This window comes from Arthrobotrys flagrans, assembly GCF_004000055.1.
Source record: "Arthrobotrys flagrans strain CBS H-5679 chromosome Unknown unitig_1, whole genome shotgun sequence".
Classification (NCBI taxonomy): domain Eukaryota; kingdom Fungi; phylum Ascomycota; class Orbiliomycetes; order Orbiliales; family Orbiliaceae; genus Arthrobotrys; species Arthrobotrys flagrans.
In genome coordinates, this window is record NW_027137556.1 from 3116979 (window position 1) to 3132460 (window position 15482).

General features: G+C 46.0%; 4 protein-coding genes across 4 annotated transcripts; 2 read left to right on the forward strand and 2 right to left on the reverse strand.

The window, feature by feature from the left end:
* Window positions 1–4455: 4455 nt before the first annotated feature.
* Window positions 4456–7127, reverse strand: DFL_008921 (uncharacterized protein; the record flags this gene model as incomplete). The annotated part of the gene is made up of 6 exons (XM_067638727.1): window positions 4456–4561; window positions 4622–4964; window positions 5021–5409; window positions 5469–5577; window positions 5630–5972; window positions 6033–7127. The coding sequence occupies 6 exons, from the start codon at window positions 7125–7127 to the stop codon at window positions 4456–4458; spliced, it is 2385 nt and encodes a 794-aa protein (XP_067486587.1).
* A 2108-nt stretch (window positions 7128–9235) lies between these two features.
* Window positions 9236–11029, forward strand: DFL_008922 (uncharacterized protein; the record flags this gene model as incomplete). Its single annotated transcript, XM_067638728.1, has 3 exons — window positions 9236–9862; window positions 9950–10865; window positions 10929–11029. 3 exons carry the CDS (start codon window positions 9236–9238, stop codon window positions 11027–11029), a joined length of 1644 nt encoding a protein of 547 aa, XP_067486588.1.
* An 810-nt stretch (window positions 11030–11839) lies between these two features.
* Window positions 11840–12910, reverse strand: DFL_008923 (uncharacterized protein; the record flags this gene model as incomplete). The annotated part of the gene is made up of 2 exons (XM_067638729.1): window positions 11840–12626; window positions 12690–12910. 2 exons carry the CDS (start codon window positions 12908–12910, stop codon window positions 11840–11842), a joined length of 1008 nt encoding a protein of 335 aa, XP_067486589.1.
* A 533-nt stretch (window positions 12911–13443) lies between these two features.
* Window positions 13444–15348, forward strand: DFL_008924 (uncharacterized protein; the record flags this gene model as incomplete). The annotated part of the gene is made up of 5 exons (XM_067638730.1): window positions 13444–13543; window positions 13623–13752; window positions 13821–14527; window positions 14583–15015; window positions 15078–15348. 5 exons carry the CDS (start codon window positions 13444–13446, stop codon window positions 15346–15348), a joined length of 1641 nt encoding a protein of 546 aa, XP_067486590.1.
* Window positions 15349–15482: the final 134 nt, after the last annotated feature.

Genomic DNA, 15482 nt, shown 5'->3' on the forward strand with positions numbered 1-15482 from the left:
TGTGGTGGGGCGATTTCGAGACCTGTCGAGGGCAGAGGCGTTTCCGTAGCTGCATGGGACGGCTAACCCATTCAAAGGAAACAAAGATTTTTATATAAAGTAGCAGTATTTATTGCGATAGTTTTTATCCTCCTTTGGCATGCATTGACCAGAAAAGCAATGAATCTCGCGTCAGGAGTTTGAACCACGACAGCTAGCATATTGACAGTAAATCCCCTGTCCCGTGTCTTGGCTATGACAATATAAACCCAAATAAAGGTACTACATATGGGGCTTTTCTGTCGAGCTAGGATGCTCTGAAGCGCGAAAACTAGCTGAGCACGAGATTTGTCCGTCAACAGATCAAAATCGAGTAGCCCTCTTGGGCTGTTTTAACCGGTCCAGCCAATTCCATACCGCAGAAGGTCGACGGGGCGAAAAAGTACCGTGATCCTATAACAGACGTCTCTCCAACAAGAAATAGGGAGCTTTGCCGCCCATTTACCTTGCCGGCAGTCCTATTTAGGTCTTTATACCTCCCAATTAGGAAGACGTCGACGAGAATGAAGTGTATTGCACTCCACCATCTCGAGCTATTATAGGCTGTTTCATGGAAGAAGGGCGGGCGAAATGTGGGCCGACTAGACCTTTAGAGGACCGTTCAATACCTATAATAAGTGTGCGAACATACTGCAAGATATCACAGCCGAAATCTAAAATTGTCCAAAATGCAACAGGGTCTCTCCTGTACAATTATGTATGTACCTGCAAGCTTGGCGATTTATATCATGTATGCCTGTGCAATGCATGGCTGTGCATTGTTCGCTACCAAAGAATGGAAGATTTTCGGTGCATCTGGAGGGTGGTCTGTACTCTGAGTTAACATGCAGTCTATGCCGCTGGAATATCATATCGTAAAATATCCCATTTGGAAGTTTTGCTAGACAAGAACTCGAACGAAATCCTGTGCCGCGACGTAGCGTCGCATGATTTACTTAAAAGCTAGAAGGACAAGGGGGCTGGACCCTGCAGGGTATTCCTGGCACTGGAGCTTGCGCTATTTCTTGACAAGCTTTAGCATAATGAACTCCGCCGACCGTCATTGCGTATGGCGAGACCCTTGTTTTTCCTAGCGAGCAAGATAATCTCGGGATAGAAGAGGGAGTAAGCGTATGCCGGTTAACCCGCGGTTCGAAAAAAAGGCAAGAAGTTGGATATATGGTTGGACCACCTACTCTGTAGCGTCTACTCCGTACAGCTTAGAAGTAACCTCCTCTGATTCATCGATCGATGCAATATCGAAAGCATGGGAGGAATTCCTCTGGTCTTCTATCCCAGATATGTAGGTACATACCTACATGTACTTAAAACTCAGCTACCTAGTTATCTTAGCTTTCGCAATGCCTCCTCTTAGAAAACCGGGTTCGCAGGCTCATTAGGTTGCTGGGTCGGTGAGTGGTCCCGATAGTCCGGTTCAGGCATCATTTCAAAATCCAACAAACACAACAGTCCTTAGCGCGTGATAGACAATCTAGCCAGCCCCGACGTCTTTACAACGGAAATAATTGTGCTTGTCGTTACCAAATCGTTACTGGGCCTCAAGTGTAGTGATATTAAACTATTCCGTATCCGTTCAAGGAGAAAAACGCCTGTTCTCACATGACAGGCCAGTTAGGATATTGTTAACATAATGTGGGGTGCCCAGAATGCAGCCTGTTCCGGATAACAAAATAGGAGATTTTATCGGCCTGTTTTGAGAAAAAAGGTATTGGGTTCGGCGACTAAAACAAATCCGCCTCTCTATCAGTTGGGAGAGCTCTACTAACAACTTGTAACTGCAACATCCTCCTTACAAACAATAATGCTGGCCAGTATAGAACTTATGCTGTGAGATTAACCTTCCTGTCAGTTACTACAGCCAATGGAGGAGAACTTTGTTCTGCCTCGACAACAAGACGCATGGCATCTAAGGCGCTCGACAGGCTCATGGATTCGTCCTCCACGGAGGTTGCATGCATAAGCAAGGGTATTCGTCTCAGTGCACGGCCACTTAGACCCTTCGCTTGTTCAGAGACACTGAGTAGCTTCGATGACGGCAAATCCGGCCGAACATTTTTAAAAACGCTAGCCATTTTGTAGTCGTATAATGCCTGAATACAAGAGAAATTTTTAGTGGTCGAAACGCTGACAGCCTCATAAAACGTTTCCTTGTAGCCCAACCTTCGCTTAAAGAGTCCGAAATTATGATTATGGCTGCATGGGATCTCGAAAGCGAGTGGAAAGGTTGCTTCTTCGACATTAGGTATATACACACCTCTTCGTTTTCAAGAATTATGATACCACACCGGATCAGCTCTTACATGCAACTGAGAGAGATGCTATATGTGGCTACCGCTGAGGGAGCTGACACGTGCTGACACAGGTCTACCCTGTCGAGAAAAGCGGTATCTATCACTTCAAGCAAGTTCGATGTTGTCAATATTAGGATGTTCCGGCGGTATTTTAGCCTATCTAGAGACGTTAGGAGCGAGTTAACAATCCGGATTGCGTCAGCCGGCTCATTAGCAGAAGCCGCTGCTTTTCGAGAAGAAGCAATGGATTCCACCTCGTCTATTCAACGAGTCAGACCATCCCCGCCGGAAATCAAATTAGCACAAAAATTGAAGGCATAGTCGCCACCCTCTACCTCATCTCGTTCTACCGTCGGGCTTACCTATCATTATGCAAAAGAAGTGGTCTGGTGCGGACCCTGTCTGGGTGTGGATCCACTCGAATAGCGCGTCCACTAGCTTGCTGCTCTCCGTGAACCACCTCGATAGCAGTGTCTTGGTGTTAATCTCCAATAGGACCGCCCGGTTGAATTTCGAGAAAGACCGCATTGCAATTTTCTAGGCCAGCGCCCGACAGAGAGTCATTTTCCCAGAACCTGCACTACCGTGGAGGAGAACGATTCGATTCCAAGACACGCGGTCTAGACTGACCCCTCGATCTGAAAAAGTCACATTTGTTTTTCAACGTACATATGAATCCTGTTAGCATCCAGCAACTTCCTCGTCGGTATATAATGATATATCACATTCTGCTGTCTACTTTATGATTATCGTATTATCATGATATCAGGCCATGCGAGGGCTTACATATAGATGTGACAAATCTCAGCAGAGCTTGTTTGATATCCGGCTCGAAAAAGAGTTGGTCCCACGAGGCGGCTAATTCATGCATCAAAACTGTTGGACAGCAGTCTCCAGCCTCATTTTCCATGTGTATTTTGATTGTTTGTGGCAGTGACTTGAAGTACTTGTACGGGTGTACTCGTATTCTAGCGGTTGATGTTGTCACCCCTCCATAGCCGTTGGTTCCAGATGTATCGCTCACGTCGAGTCGCTCGACCTTTTCAGCAAGGGTACCTATGATGTCTACAAGCACGGAAGGACCTCGTATCAGCCTCTAGGTTGTTATCTTCCTGTTTTACAACAAGCTAATGATGCAATACTTGCCTCCGCCGTCAATTATCTGCCCTCTCGAAAGAGTGTCGTAATTTCCTGTGACCAAGTCTCGCAGGGCTGGGATTGCATCCCGCAGAGGGCCTGTATAGTCGGACTTAAGACGTGCCTCTATTGTGACTGACATGTTCCTCAGAATATATAGCTGTACCAATGAATGACTTTGGTAACTGAATACAAAGTTGGGTAAAAAGTATTCAAAATTCGGATATTAAAAGAGGGTCTGGTAGGTGATGTATACTACTTGGCTGCCGTAGGGTAGTTCAAAGGCTGCTGTAATCTAGTTCCAAATGTTGCTGTGGTCTGGCGGGCGTATATTTTGGATAAGGCAGCAAGCTTCAGTTCCTGGCAACACAACTGGCGTGTGGGATTTCCTCAACTACGAAGATTGGTCTTGACGCCTCGCGGTTAGATATAGACCTGGATAGCTAGGATATTAATATTTGTGGCACAGTATTAAAATACACAAGCACCTGAACTGTTTCCTATAGCCTACGGGCATTATTTTCAATCCTCCGAAGCGATTGACAGTGTATAACCTTCACAGGCTCGGTATCTGGGATGGAAATTTCACTATGCGGAATTCGGACGTATGAGTAGGCAGTCAATGGGAGGGTTACAGGCTATATCACGTCAAAAGTAGACTTCCCCGAGATGGTAACTAGCCTCCATAGCATTCTGCGACTAGCTCCGTATACGGAAATGCAATCGGATTCGTATATTAAACTTCTCAAAATTATATTCTACTGTATATAGCACAGAGATTTGGGCTTTTGAAGTTATAAGAGTGTACGTATACGTAAAACATATCGCTTAAACCCCAAAATTCTCGAGTCGCAGGTATACCTTTGTAAATCTACAGCCCCATGGATATCAAGGGTCTATGATTGTAAGAGAATGCATAAAAAGTACAGAGCAATGATGAAAGAATGCGCCGTCAAATGCTTCATCCGGTGGTAAGAATCATAGTCTATTAGACGCGGCCGACCGGGCTAGAAATCGTTGGTAGCACCCCAGTAATCCCAGGGAGGGTGGCAAGCCCACCACCAATACCACTTCGCAACCATAAGCCTTGTAGTCTATATCGATTTGTTAGCATTCTCTATCATCGCGTAGGGTATGTTTGGGAAGTTGCTTACTCCGCTACTAAATTGGGATTGATAAATCTGCTCCCCATCTCTCGGCTCTCGTCAACGGTTTCTGGCTCGATATCGATAAGGCTACCCTCCCGTGGTGTATGCTGGGGATCATGTAAGCTTTTAAGAGCAATGTAAGACATCAACGGCGAAAATGATTTCCGGAAGAACCACCATGTCCAGATGGTTGCGACTAAAAGTGGGAGGATCAAAAGCCCTCGGACGATAGCGCCTTGAAGTGATAATAAAGCTGCCATGGACGCCTGGAAGAGAAGCAGGCCGATGAATACTCTGTACACGATCATCGGCCAGGCTTTTCCTGTTGCGTGACGAGGATTCTCCATAGCTATGCATCTTGTTAGTTGTTGTTGAATAAGTTGAGGTGAGGAGGTTAATACATACCGTATAGAAGCTGATACTTGTAAGTGAAGTACCCCAAGCTGAAGTATATTAGGCCAAATCCAAGCATCACAGTCCCAGCTTCAAGTAGACTGTATACAAGGCATAATATTAAAACCAGTATCGGCTGCGGAAGGAAAAATCCGTATTGGAAAGCAGGAGGTGCGTTTAGTTCAGCGTGATCTCTCGGTGTTCGTGGCCTTGATGCCACATATAGAGCAACGGTACCAAACTCTAGTAGCCTGAAAGGAAACATCCCAATACCCTGGAGAGCGATGAGATTGGTATAAAATGGTGCGAAGCTACCTAATGACTTCGCAAGGCGATATGCAATAGTCGTTGAGTCTTTCAGCGAATCCTTCAACACATTGTACATATCAGAAACGGTACCACTATGGTTAAGTGTTAGCAAATGGACGATATTGCCGCGCTAGATCGGAAAGTTACTTACAAAACCGTGAAGATAAGGAAGAGGTTGAAGAATGTGAAGAAAAAGTTTTTGCTGACTACTGAACGCTCAACGTCGGCTTGTGATATCATCCCTTGGAGTGTTGAGAGCCCTGAAATATGTTAGCCTATGACACGGAGATAGCGTAAAACAGTGTGACTTACAGTCGTAGAGATAGGGCACAGCAACGTTCAGTAACGTCAAACTAGCGGTAGGTAGCGTGTTTTGAACAAGTGAGCTCACCAGTTGGTTACTAGCGAGAACATCTGCGAGCCATGGCCAAACTCGGTGTATTGATTTGATATTCAACAATCCAGCGAGTGTACCAACGGGTAAGAACCAGAAGATGGTCAGGATCCCGATAAATATTGTGATTATCCACATCCGGATGATTCTCTGTCCTCGGGAGATATATGTGTTCTGCCAAACGATATCGTGAGGCGCGGGTGCCAAATTGGCAATGAGACTCAGGGGATTGGGATCGAGCAGAGCTTGTACTGCCATTTGCTAGCCAGAATCAATCGACTTTAGTGAAATTCGAGAACGAAAAGGATAAGAGATACTAACTGCAGCCGCAACCGAATCCAGGGTAACGAATGCCATCGGGACCGGTTTGAACTCCTTTTGCCTCGTTTCCCGAACAAGATTATCAAGATCCTCTAGCATGGATGTGTATTGCTCGATTGGATTTACCCTCTTTCCGTAAAGACCAAACCACCCTGACTTGACGGTACGAGTTTGCGGATTTTGTCCTTTGGGGACAGTCCAAGCGCTCTCCAATTTCCGTAAAACCTTCATCCGTTCGTCCATCAGCTTGTCGAGCTCTTTCCAATCCCGACAGATAGTAATATTCTCCACTTTGCCGATACGGAGCCCTTCGATGAATTTCTTTAGATCGTCTTCGTTTCGTAGGTGTTCGGGAACACCAGATACTCGAATTGTACGATCCGTAACGGTGCTCTGGCGGCTCAGATATTTCTGACGGACATTGGCGACCTTCTTCGTTTGATCGAAGAGGAAGTATACTGCAACACCAGTGAAGAAATAAACGAAGACAAGGTATGAAGTCAACCAAGCAGTGTTCTTGGGCACTTTGGGCTCGCCGTCGCCCTTGAAAAGATGGTAGGGTAGGTTATGGCCTCCGAAGCCATTCGTATTCCACGTGTGAGCCGTACTGTTGATACAGGTATCGTTCGACGATCCGGGCCGGTTGAAATCGAACCCGTTCTTTCCTTCGTACTTCCAATGGAGTGGTGATACAACAAATAAGCCAAAGAATGTAAACACCGAGAGAATCTTCATGGACATCTTGAAGAATCCGAGAAAGACATAAGCATCAAGTCCTGCAGCACTAAGAACTTCTTCCTCGCTGATTTTATAGAGAGCCGGTATCCATCCAAAGAAACTTGAAGGTAGGTCTGGCAGTGCCGCCGCCTGATTGGCCTTGCGTGCACTATAAAGAGTATTCCATCGAGGGCGAAGTGCACAAAACGATAGGAAAGCTGACATTCCCATTGCAACAGATATCGTGAGCTGTGTAACTAGGTCCGTGGTCCCACTCCTTGGATCAGTAAAGTCCCGTCCATCACCACAGTCACCCGTTCCGTTTCCACCATCTTGCTGCGCCAGCAGTACCGAATATGCATAGTCGTAAAGTCCCATCGCGTCGTGAGCTTGATCGTGATTAGCTCTATCGCCGGATAAGATGTTGAGGTGAGTTCGAAGAAACAAAGCAGAAGACTAGTCCTGAGAGGACGATACCCATCGTGCGATCAAACGGAGGGTAAAAATAGGACTATCGGAATGCGGTGCTGCACAGAGTCGAGTCGAGTACGGCAAGTCCAGGTCGCGTGAGTGCTGTTTAGCTTGAGCAGCTGTCATGCGTGTCGGCGAGCAGATGACGTCGCTGCCTTGGCACACTTGGCACCCAGCTGACAGCAAGCACCCTAGCAACACCTCTTGGCACTAAAATACCACATTTTTTGCCAGCGTTTCACAATTAAAACACCACGCCTGGACCAGACCAATTGAATATATCGGTGGATATGCCCCGGCTGAAGGACTTTGCGCAATGCAGCCGTTACCCGCAGTTTACCCATGCTCCAGATTTGTCCCGGCTGACGGACTCAGCGTAATGCAACCATATTGCACCGACTGTAGTCGTTTTGGGATAGCAAGTAATCAAGTGCCCGGTAGGACTTAGCGCAATGACCATTGAAGGAATATGAAGCGGAACCAGTCCAGCGCCAGTCCCACTCGTAACCTTCTTTCCCCTTAATAATGAGGCTTCGTACCATTGTAATACTCGGTGAACCCATGCCCCGTTAAGTACGAAGCTCTGGGAACTCCCTGATCCCTCTCCTGGATCTCCCGGCTCCCCGAATACATCCAGCTCTGACACCCTTCATGATAGCTTCGATGTGGTACGCTTTAGTTCTATTGGCTCCCTTACTAGAATGAACACAGGTTCACTTCATCTACTAGATATCCTTCAGCAATGACGTCAATATCCAACTCCCATGCTGAAATCCCAGTGATAGTTATCGACGCAATTAGCCAATCAAGCCTAACTAGCAGCACAAGCCTAGTTTAACTATGATACGAAGAAAATCGGAATAAAGTTATTGAACAAATTCTCAGCTCCACTAGCTTCAATCTCCTTCTTGAGTATCTCCAGTTGGACCATTCTCAAACCTCGGATTCATTGTTTTCGCAAAATCGATTCCTCGACAAAGTCAATGCCGGACACTGTTTTCCCCTATTGGCACCAATATTACTAAAGCTTTCGAATATCTTCTCTTACGAGCTTCCTAAAGATCCCACATAGTTGTTGACAAAATCACCATATTTTCGGAACATTTCATTCAGAGTGCGTTGCCTTCGTTGCATATTCGCTTGTGTAACTGATTGTCGTTTCCTTGTATCACATACTGAATCAGGTAAAGCACGCCAAGCTAGGGGAGCTTAGAAGCTTGAGCTTGAGCTACAGTCGGGGCTGTGGGACTAATCATGGCAGAGAGCTCAAGAATGGATTTAATCAGTTCGATACGTATATGAGCTTCACGACGATACTTAGTCTCAAAGGCCATTGTTTATATACCAAAACTTTGCTCTCACATCCGATTCGTATCTATATAAACTTCTAGATATGCTCTATATCTGCTTGGCTTCGACGGATGCCTCCAATTGGCCGGCTCGAGATAATAGATGCAAGTCTACAGTAGTATACATAAAAATAGAATATACTATGTTCTAGGTTTTATCAATTGCAATATACTTGGCTACTCATTTTTAAAATTTTAGATTGGGCACTTGAATACCTTGAGATGTTGTATAATCCCGAGATATATTCTCATGGCTTCAATGCAGTCCAGTACACCAATAGCTCCCTCTGCATGAAATACTGAATTAGTAGACTTCATGATATCTAAACCAGTTAACCACCTATATATTTTACTTGGTATCTACGGGCCTAAGCTGTAGGCAGATCTTCTAGAATGTAGCAATTATAGTTAAACATGCTTTCGAATTTCGGCTCGGCAAAACATAGGGAAAACTCAAATCACGGGAGCTGTTATGTACGCCCCAAATGAATACTAAAACGGTTAATCGAGGTCAATAGTTTCGATAAGGTAAGTAGATTCTAGCAACCCCTCTCTGATATTCATTCTTCTATCCAATCCTTAATCTTCAAGTCAGCTTCATCGTTCGCCTTCATTCCAGCAATAGAAATATCATCTTTCCTCGGGTCACCACAATCACTTGCCAAAATGCAGCCAAACAACTACTACTGCAACGTCCACCAAGACGTAGACGCAGATGACGACATTCTCCTCCTCGATGCGCCTATCGCTCCACAAACGGAATCTACACCGACACCCATCAACAATATCATCATCAGTCCCTTACCCTATACTCCACCTCTCTCTCAAATTAGTCTCTTCGATCATTACATCAATACGTTCAAAACTCCACCGCTATCTCCTTCTCCTTCCAAACAACCACCTACCTCTCCTGTCAAATCACTGCCACCATCACCTATCAAACGGCTAGCATCATCACCACCCATCTGCTCTGATGTCTTCAATTCCATTGGTCCAAAACGACCTCGTCTCGACCTCTTATCCAGCGACAGAACTATCGACCCAAGATTCTTCGATATGGACGAATACCTTCTTTTCGGTAGCGATTCGGATTTGATGAACCTTGATTTCGATACGAATACTCGAGAATATCGTAAACTCATCTTGAGATCTTTCCCACCAAGGTCCCGTGGAATTCTTGAACACGATTTGGAATATATTATCTCAGAAGAAGAACAACAGCTTCTTAGAGTCCTTGAGCTGTCAAAAATGTATCCACTGAGGAATCTTGTCTTGACTGAGGCGGATAAGGAGGTAATCAACCCATCGATTATATTTTCCCCTGTAACCCAAACCTTAGACCTCGAGTAACATGTTAACATTCAAATGTACTGATATCAGAAAGCAATGGAAATGGCTGTAGCTTACAACGAATCTTTGGCCCACGCCAACCTCCCAGAGACTGTTAAGGAGGAACTAAGAAGAAATTCAACACCCAAATTTGAGCTCCAAATGTCATGGGACAAAATCATGACACACCTCGAAAGTGTCCAACTTGAACGACATGCCAAGTTTGAATGGACCGAACTAGGGCTCCCTCATTCAGAGTTGATCAAAGCTCGAGGCTCAAAGAGCATGCCTAACATGAAGATCGTAGCTTCTGTTAAAACCAAGATTGCCGGTGCAGATCTGAAGCGGCAAGAGGAGGCTATAGAAGAGAAGAGCCCACAGAAGCTTCTGCAGCTCACGGATCAGAAGGAATCGACTTTGTCCGAAGCAAAGAAATCCCGCCTCTGGAACTTCACAACTAGGTCCTCCCCTCCCGATCCCGCTGAGGCAGAGAAGCTTGCCAAAGAGCAAAAAGGAAAGGCTCAAATCAAACGAATGCTCGAAGCCAGGTCCGCATACAAGATCACCCCAAGAGTCCCAACTCCTCCTAACCCTCGAGAGAAAAACGCCGACAACAAGTCCCAAGCCAATGACGAATCCATCCTTTCCTATGCCCACCTCGAACGCTACGACAAAGAATTTAAAACGGACACCGAAAACTCCTTCACCAAGGAGAAAGAAATCCGAGAGAACATCCGTCGCGTTCATGAGGAGTCCAACAAAGAAACATTTCTCAAAAGGCAAAACGACATCTGGCATGCTATTCCGCCTCCCACTCAAACCAAACCAAACTCTTGGGAGAAGTATCCGGGGGATCAACACCAATATTACACTTTCAGCCTCCAAGAGCTTTGTGATGCTGCTCCCGAACAGCGTATTCGCTTTCTCGAACACAATGAATGTGTAGAGGCCTCAGGTCTACGAAAAGGTCCGCATTAATCGGTATGTATATTAAATATTCGTTAAACTGGGTAGCTAACACTAAGGCTAGGAGACTTCGACTACGAACATGACGACCCATTCGGGAAAGATACATATTTGGATGACAATCCGTTGATCCTCCCGGGTGGAGACTTGGGGGAAAATCTTTAATGTGTATGATTGCTGGACATGCTATCCGATTCCGATCCTCTGCCGGATTCGCAGACGAAGAGTTTGCACAAGATCTTGCCTTTACACTCTTTCTCACTCCGTTTCTGATTACTTTGGCGCAGCGTGGAAGGTTCCCTTGTGTTATTATTTTTATCTCCTCTACCACTTCATGTTCCTTTTTTTCCGACGGCACAATGATTTTCAACCAATTTTTTTTTGTTTTCTTTTGAGAATTTGAGAAGGGCATGCTGCATGCAGACAAATGTTATATTTTTCTTTCTGTGTAACTAGCTTTATGCACTTTATTTCGGTGCTGCATATGCATAGGTCAAACGATGAAAAGGAATCATGTTAATTTTTGGGCATATGATATTGAATTCCTATCGATTGCAGTAAGGCCGCGATTTGTATCGAAGATTGTACTAATAGCATGATGGGTACCATGGGTACATGGTTATCACATCGTGTCGACGGACTTGAGGTTGAGCCTTCCGCCATTAATATCGAATGCGGCTCTACTATAACAAGGATGTAAATAATTCGGAGCAAAGGTTATCAATCTTGACTATTAAATCGTGTTGCACCCCGCTTTTTGTGTCACAGAAGAATTCTCCATGTTTTTCTCATGTAATTTCGGAATCCTGCGTTTCTTAACAAAAAGTCCGTCGTGATACGAAGATAACTTTTTCGGGTCATGATATTCATTTATATACAACTCTAGATCTAAGAACACCTGCTTACTACACTTTTATATCTACAATCTCTCCTTCTCCCAGACCTCCCCACAAGGAGGGGGGGAAAAAGAGGACATCAATTGATAGTTTCCACCTCTTTAATCAACATCTGTACATCAAACTCCTGCTTCCCTTCCGAAAACAACCGAAGTAATTCTCGCCTTCTCCCAACTTCCTCACCAGCACCATCAGCTCCATAAAACTTTTGCAAAGCCATTAACAACCATTTAGCTTCTTCAACGCTTACACCTCTATTGTCAACCACAGATCCTTGAAGCAAAACAATCCCCTTCTCCTCCGAAATATCCAAATGATGTGTAACCGTCGTATGCGGAGCAGCAAACTCGCCGCGAAGTTTATATTCTATCAGCGAGGTGAACATGACGTTCACAGTAGTCGGAGACGAGAATTGCCATTGTAAGAAATGGAGTTCGATCCCTTGGTCGGGTCTTGGTAACGGGAGAACGAACATTGGATGCCTTTTTGCGGACTTTTCGATACGTTGGTAGGTTTCCAGGGGGATTATGGCACATAAGGAGTTTTTATCGGAGATGTGGCGGGCACGCCAGATGTATTCGATTTCTTTGGCATCGTGGAGAAGGATTTTGGAGATGTCGATTATGGAGTCTAGAGACTTTTGGTTGCTGGATTTGGGGATTTGGGGAGGAGCGGTTTTGGGTTGTGTTGTTGGAGAGGTAGAAGTTATGGAGGAAGGGTCGATTGGAGATGATGGAGACGGAGGAAGGACGCCGTTGTGAGTGAGGTTTCCGGGAAGCTCTGGGGGAGCTAGAGAGTCTCGTTTATACTGCTCGATCTTGGGCTTATAAACAGCTTTGAGGTCGTCGACGGACTCGAGACCTTCACTGTTCAACATTGTTAACAAATCGACCAACCGTAGTCATAATTATAACTATAGGGAAGCATACCTCCTCGCCTTCTTCTCGAGAAGATGCCTGTACTTTTCGGAGATATCTGGCTGAGTCTGCAAGAACCGTCGAATATCAATATCGATCATACGAGCATGTCGCTTCTGCTGTCTTAACGGCGTGACCAGGGCCCGAATTGGCTGGAAAGTGGCAGAGGCATGGGAGCATCCGAGTGCCGTCCGATGTAAGGTGAACGTCGCCTGCCGCAGTGGACCCGACATGACTAGTGTTTCTGCCTATCCGTCGATATCAGGACGTCTGTCTTGTGAACGAGCAGGTATCTCTCTCCGTATATCGAAGAGGGGCCTAAGAAGAACGATAAGAGAGATTCGGTTCGTCAAAGCCTATCCATCTGCGACAAAAAAAACCACACTTTTTGGTATATGCTGACCGGTGATTGGCCACAACCTTAAGCTCCGGCCGAAAAGCAGGAACGTGCGCGAAAAGATTCCATCGGGCGGGACAATTTCGCTTTGGGATTAGTCCGATCTGGAGCGGCCCTGGCGGTGACGATGGTTAGCCGGTTTACCGCGGTTAACACTTCTGAGGAAGTCTGCTTAAGGCCTGCGTGTTCCCCATATATAACTGCCATCAGCCTGGGGAGCTCCCAAGCCCGCCATTCCCCACGAAACCTCCCCGTTTTCTCTTCTTCTTCTCCTCCTGGTTCTTCTTGTTTGTTACAGTATATACATACCTATATTAGGTCTTGTTTTATTGCATTAGATATAGCTATAGTAGAATAAAAGTCGAAAACATGCCGGTCGAGAGCGCATTCCCCAAAATCGACATCCCCAATGTCGACATCTACGAGTTCATGTTCAACAGGCCTGACAAACCGTTCTCGGACTCCAATGGTATGTCGTTTGCAACTATATCCTTGACTTTTAAAAGGGCTATTTGCTAATATCTGGCGGTGTTTGCGTATATATTCAGTAATGCACGTTGATGCGAAGACGGGGCGTGAATTGACCTATGGCGAGATCAAGGAACGCTCAAGGGAGCTCGGTATCGGTCTCAGAACCCTCTGGGGCTGGAAGAAAGGCGATGTCATGGGTGTTTTCACGTATGCGGCCTCTTCTTCATAATACGTTCATTCCCAAGCTAAAATGCTGCCGCTGTATCATTGTATAGCCTCAACAATGTCGAATCCCCGCTACTCACCTGGGGCGTCCTGTGGGCCGGTGGTGTCATCTCCCCTGCAAACCCCGGCTACACCCTAGACGAGTTCGTCTACCAGCTCAAGAACTGTGAAGCCAAAGCCATCACCACCCAAGCTGAAGTCCTACCTCTCGCCAAGGAGGCCGCCACAAGGGTCGGCATTCCACACGACCGCATCTTAATCCTTGGCGACACAAAGGTCCCTGGTTTCACCCACGTGACCCAACTTAAGAACATGTCACACCGAGAAGTCAAACTTACCAGGCGCCCGAAATTTGACCCAGCGAATGATTTGGCTTTCTTGGTATACTCCAGTGGAACCACAGGTCTTCCAAAGGGCGTCATGCTGTCGCATAGAAATATCGTGGCAAATATCCTTCAAGGAACTGCTGCTGAGTATCATTTGAAACCTGATTCGGACACTGTTCTTGGGTTTTTACCATTTTTCCATATTTACGGCCTAACATGCATAATGCATATGACCTTTTACCTTGGTGTTAAGCTGGTTATTATGGAGAGGTTTGATATTGAGAAGTTCTGTCAGTTGGTTGAAAAGTATAAAATTACCTTTGCTTATGTCGTTCCGCCGGTCGTCCTTGGACTTGCGAAGCACCCGATTGTCGCAAAATACGATCTCTCTTCCATCAGAATGATGAACTCTGGTGCTGCGCCACTCACAAGTACGCGCAATCTCCCCCCCGGGATATTATCTTACGTGACTAACACCCATCCTAGGTGAAATCCAAGATGCCGTCTTCGAACGCCTCAAGCTCAAGACCAAACAAGGCTACGGTCTCTCCGAAACCTCACCAACCACTCATGCCCAACACTGGGAAGACTGGAAACGTAAGATCGGTTCCGTTGGGCCGCTGTTCCCCAACATGACCGCCAAATACGTCGGTGAAGATGGTAATGAAGTTCCTGCCGGCCAGACCGGAGAATTGTGGCTCAAGGGCCCCAATATCATGATGGGATACTGGAAGAACGAGGAGGCGACGAAGAACTGCATGACCGAAGACGGGTATTTCAAGACCGGTGATGTTGGTCACCAGGATCAGGATGGTGACTTTTATATTACGGATCGTGTGAAGGAGCTGATCAAGTATAAGGGTTTCCAAGTCCCGCCGGCGGAGCTAGAGGGAAAGATTGCGTCGCATCCGAAGGTCGAGTAAGTGATATCTCCCATTGAGGTCGGTATTATATCAATTCCATCCTAACACCGTTTTGTAGCGATGTCGCCGTTACCGGCGTCTGGGACGACGTGCAACATACCGAAGTTCCAAGAGCATACATCGTCCTCTCCGCAGGGAACAAGCCAACACCAGAAGTCGCCAACGAAATCATTGAATTCGTGGCAAAGAACGTGGCGCAGCACAAGAAACTGAGAGGAGGTGTCAAATTCGTAGACGTGATTCCTAAGAGCGCCAGCGGAAAGATCTTGAGAAGAGTACTAAAGGACCAGGCGAAGGCTGAGAAGAAGAAAGAAGGGGCGAAGTTGTAAGAGATGGTTTTTTTGGTTGGTTTGGATATATGCCAATAGCGGTGTATAGTTTCCCGTTCGTACTTACCTACATTCCTAACCTTTTTTGACCGTACGATACCTTGTGCTTTTACGCCTTGTTGCGTGGTTTAATG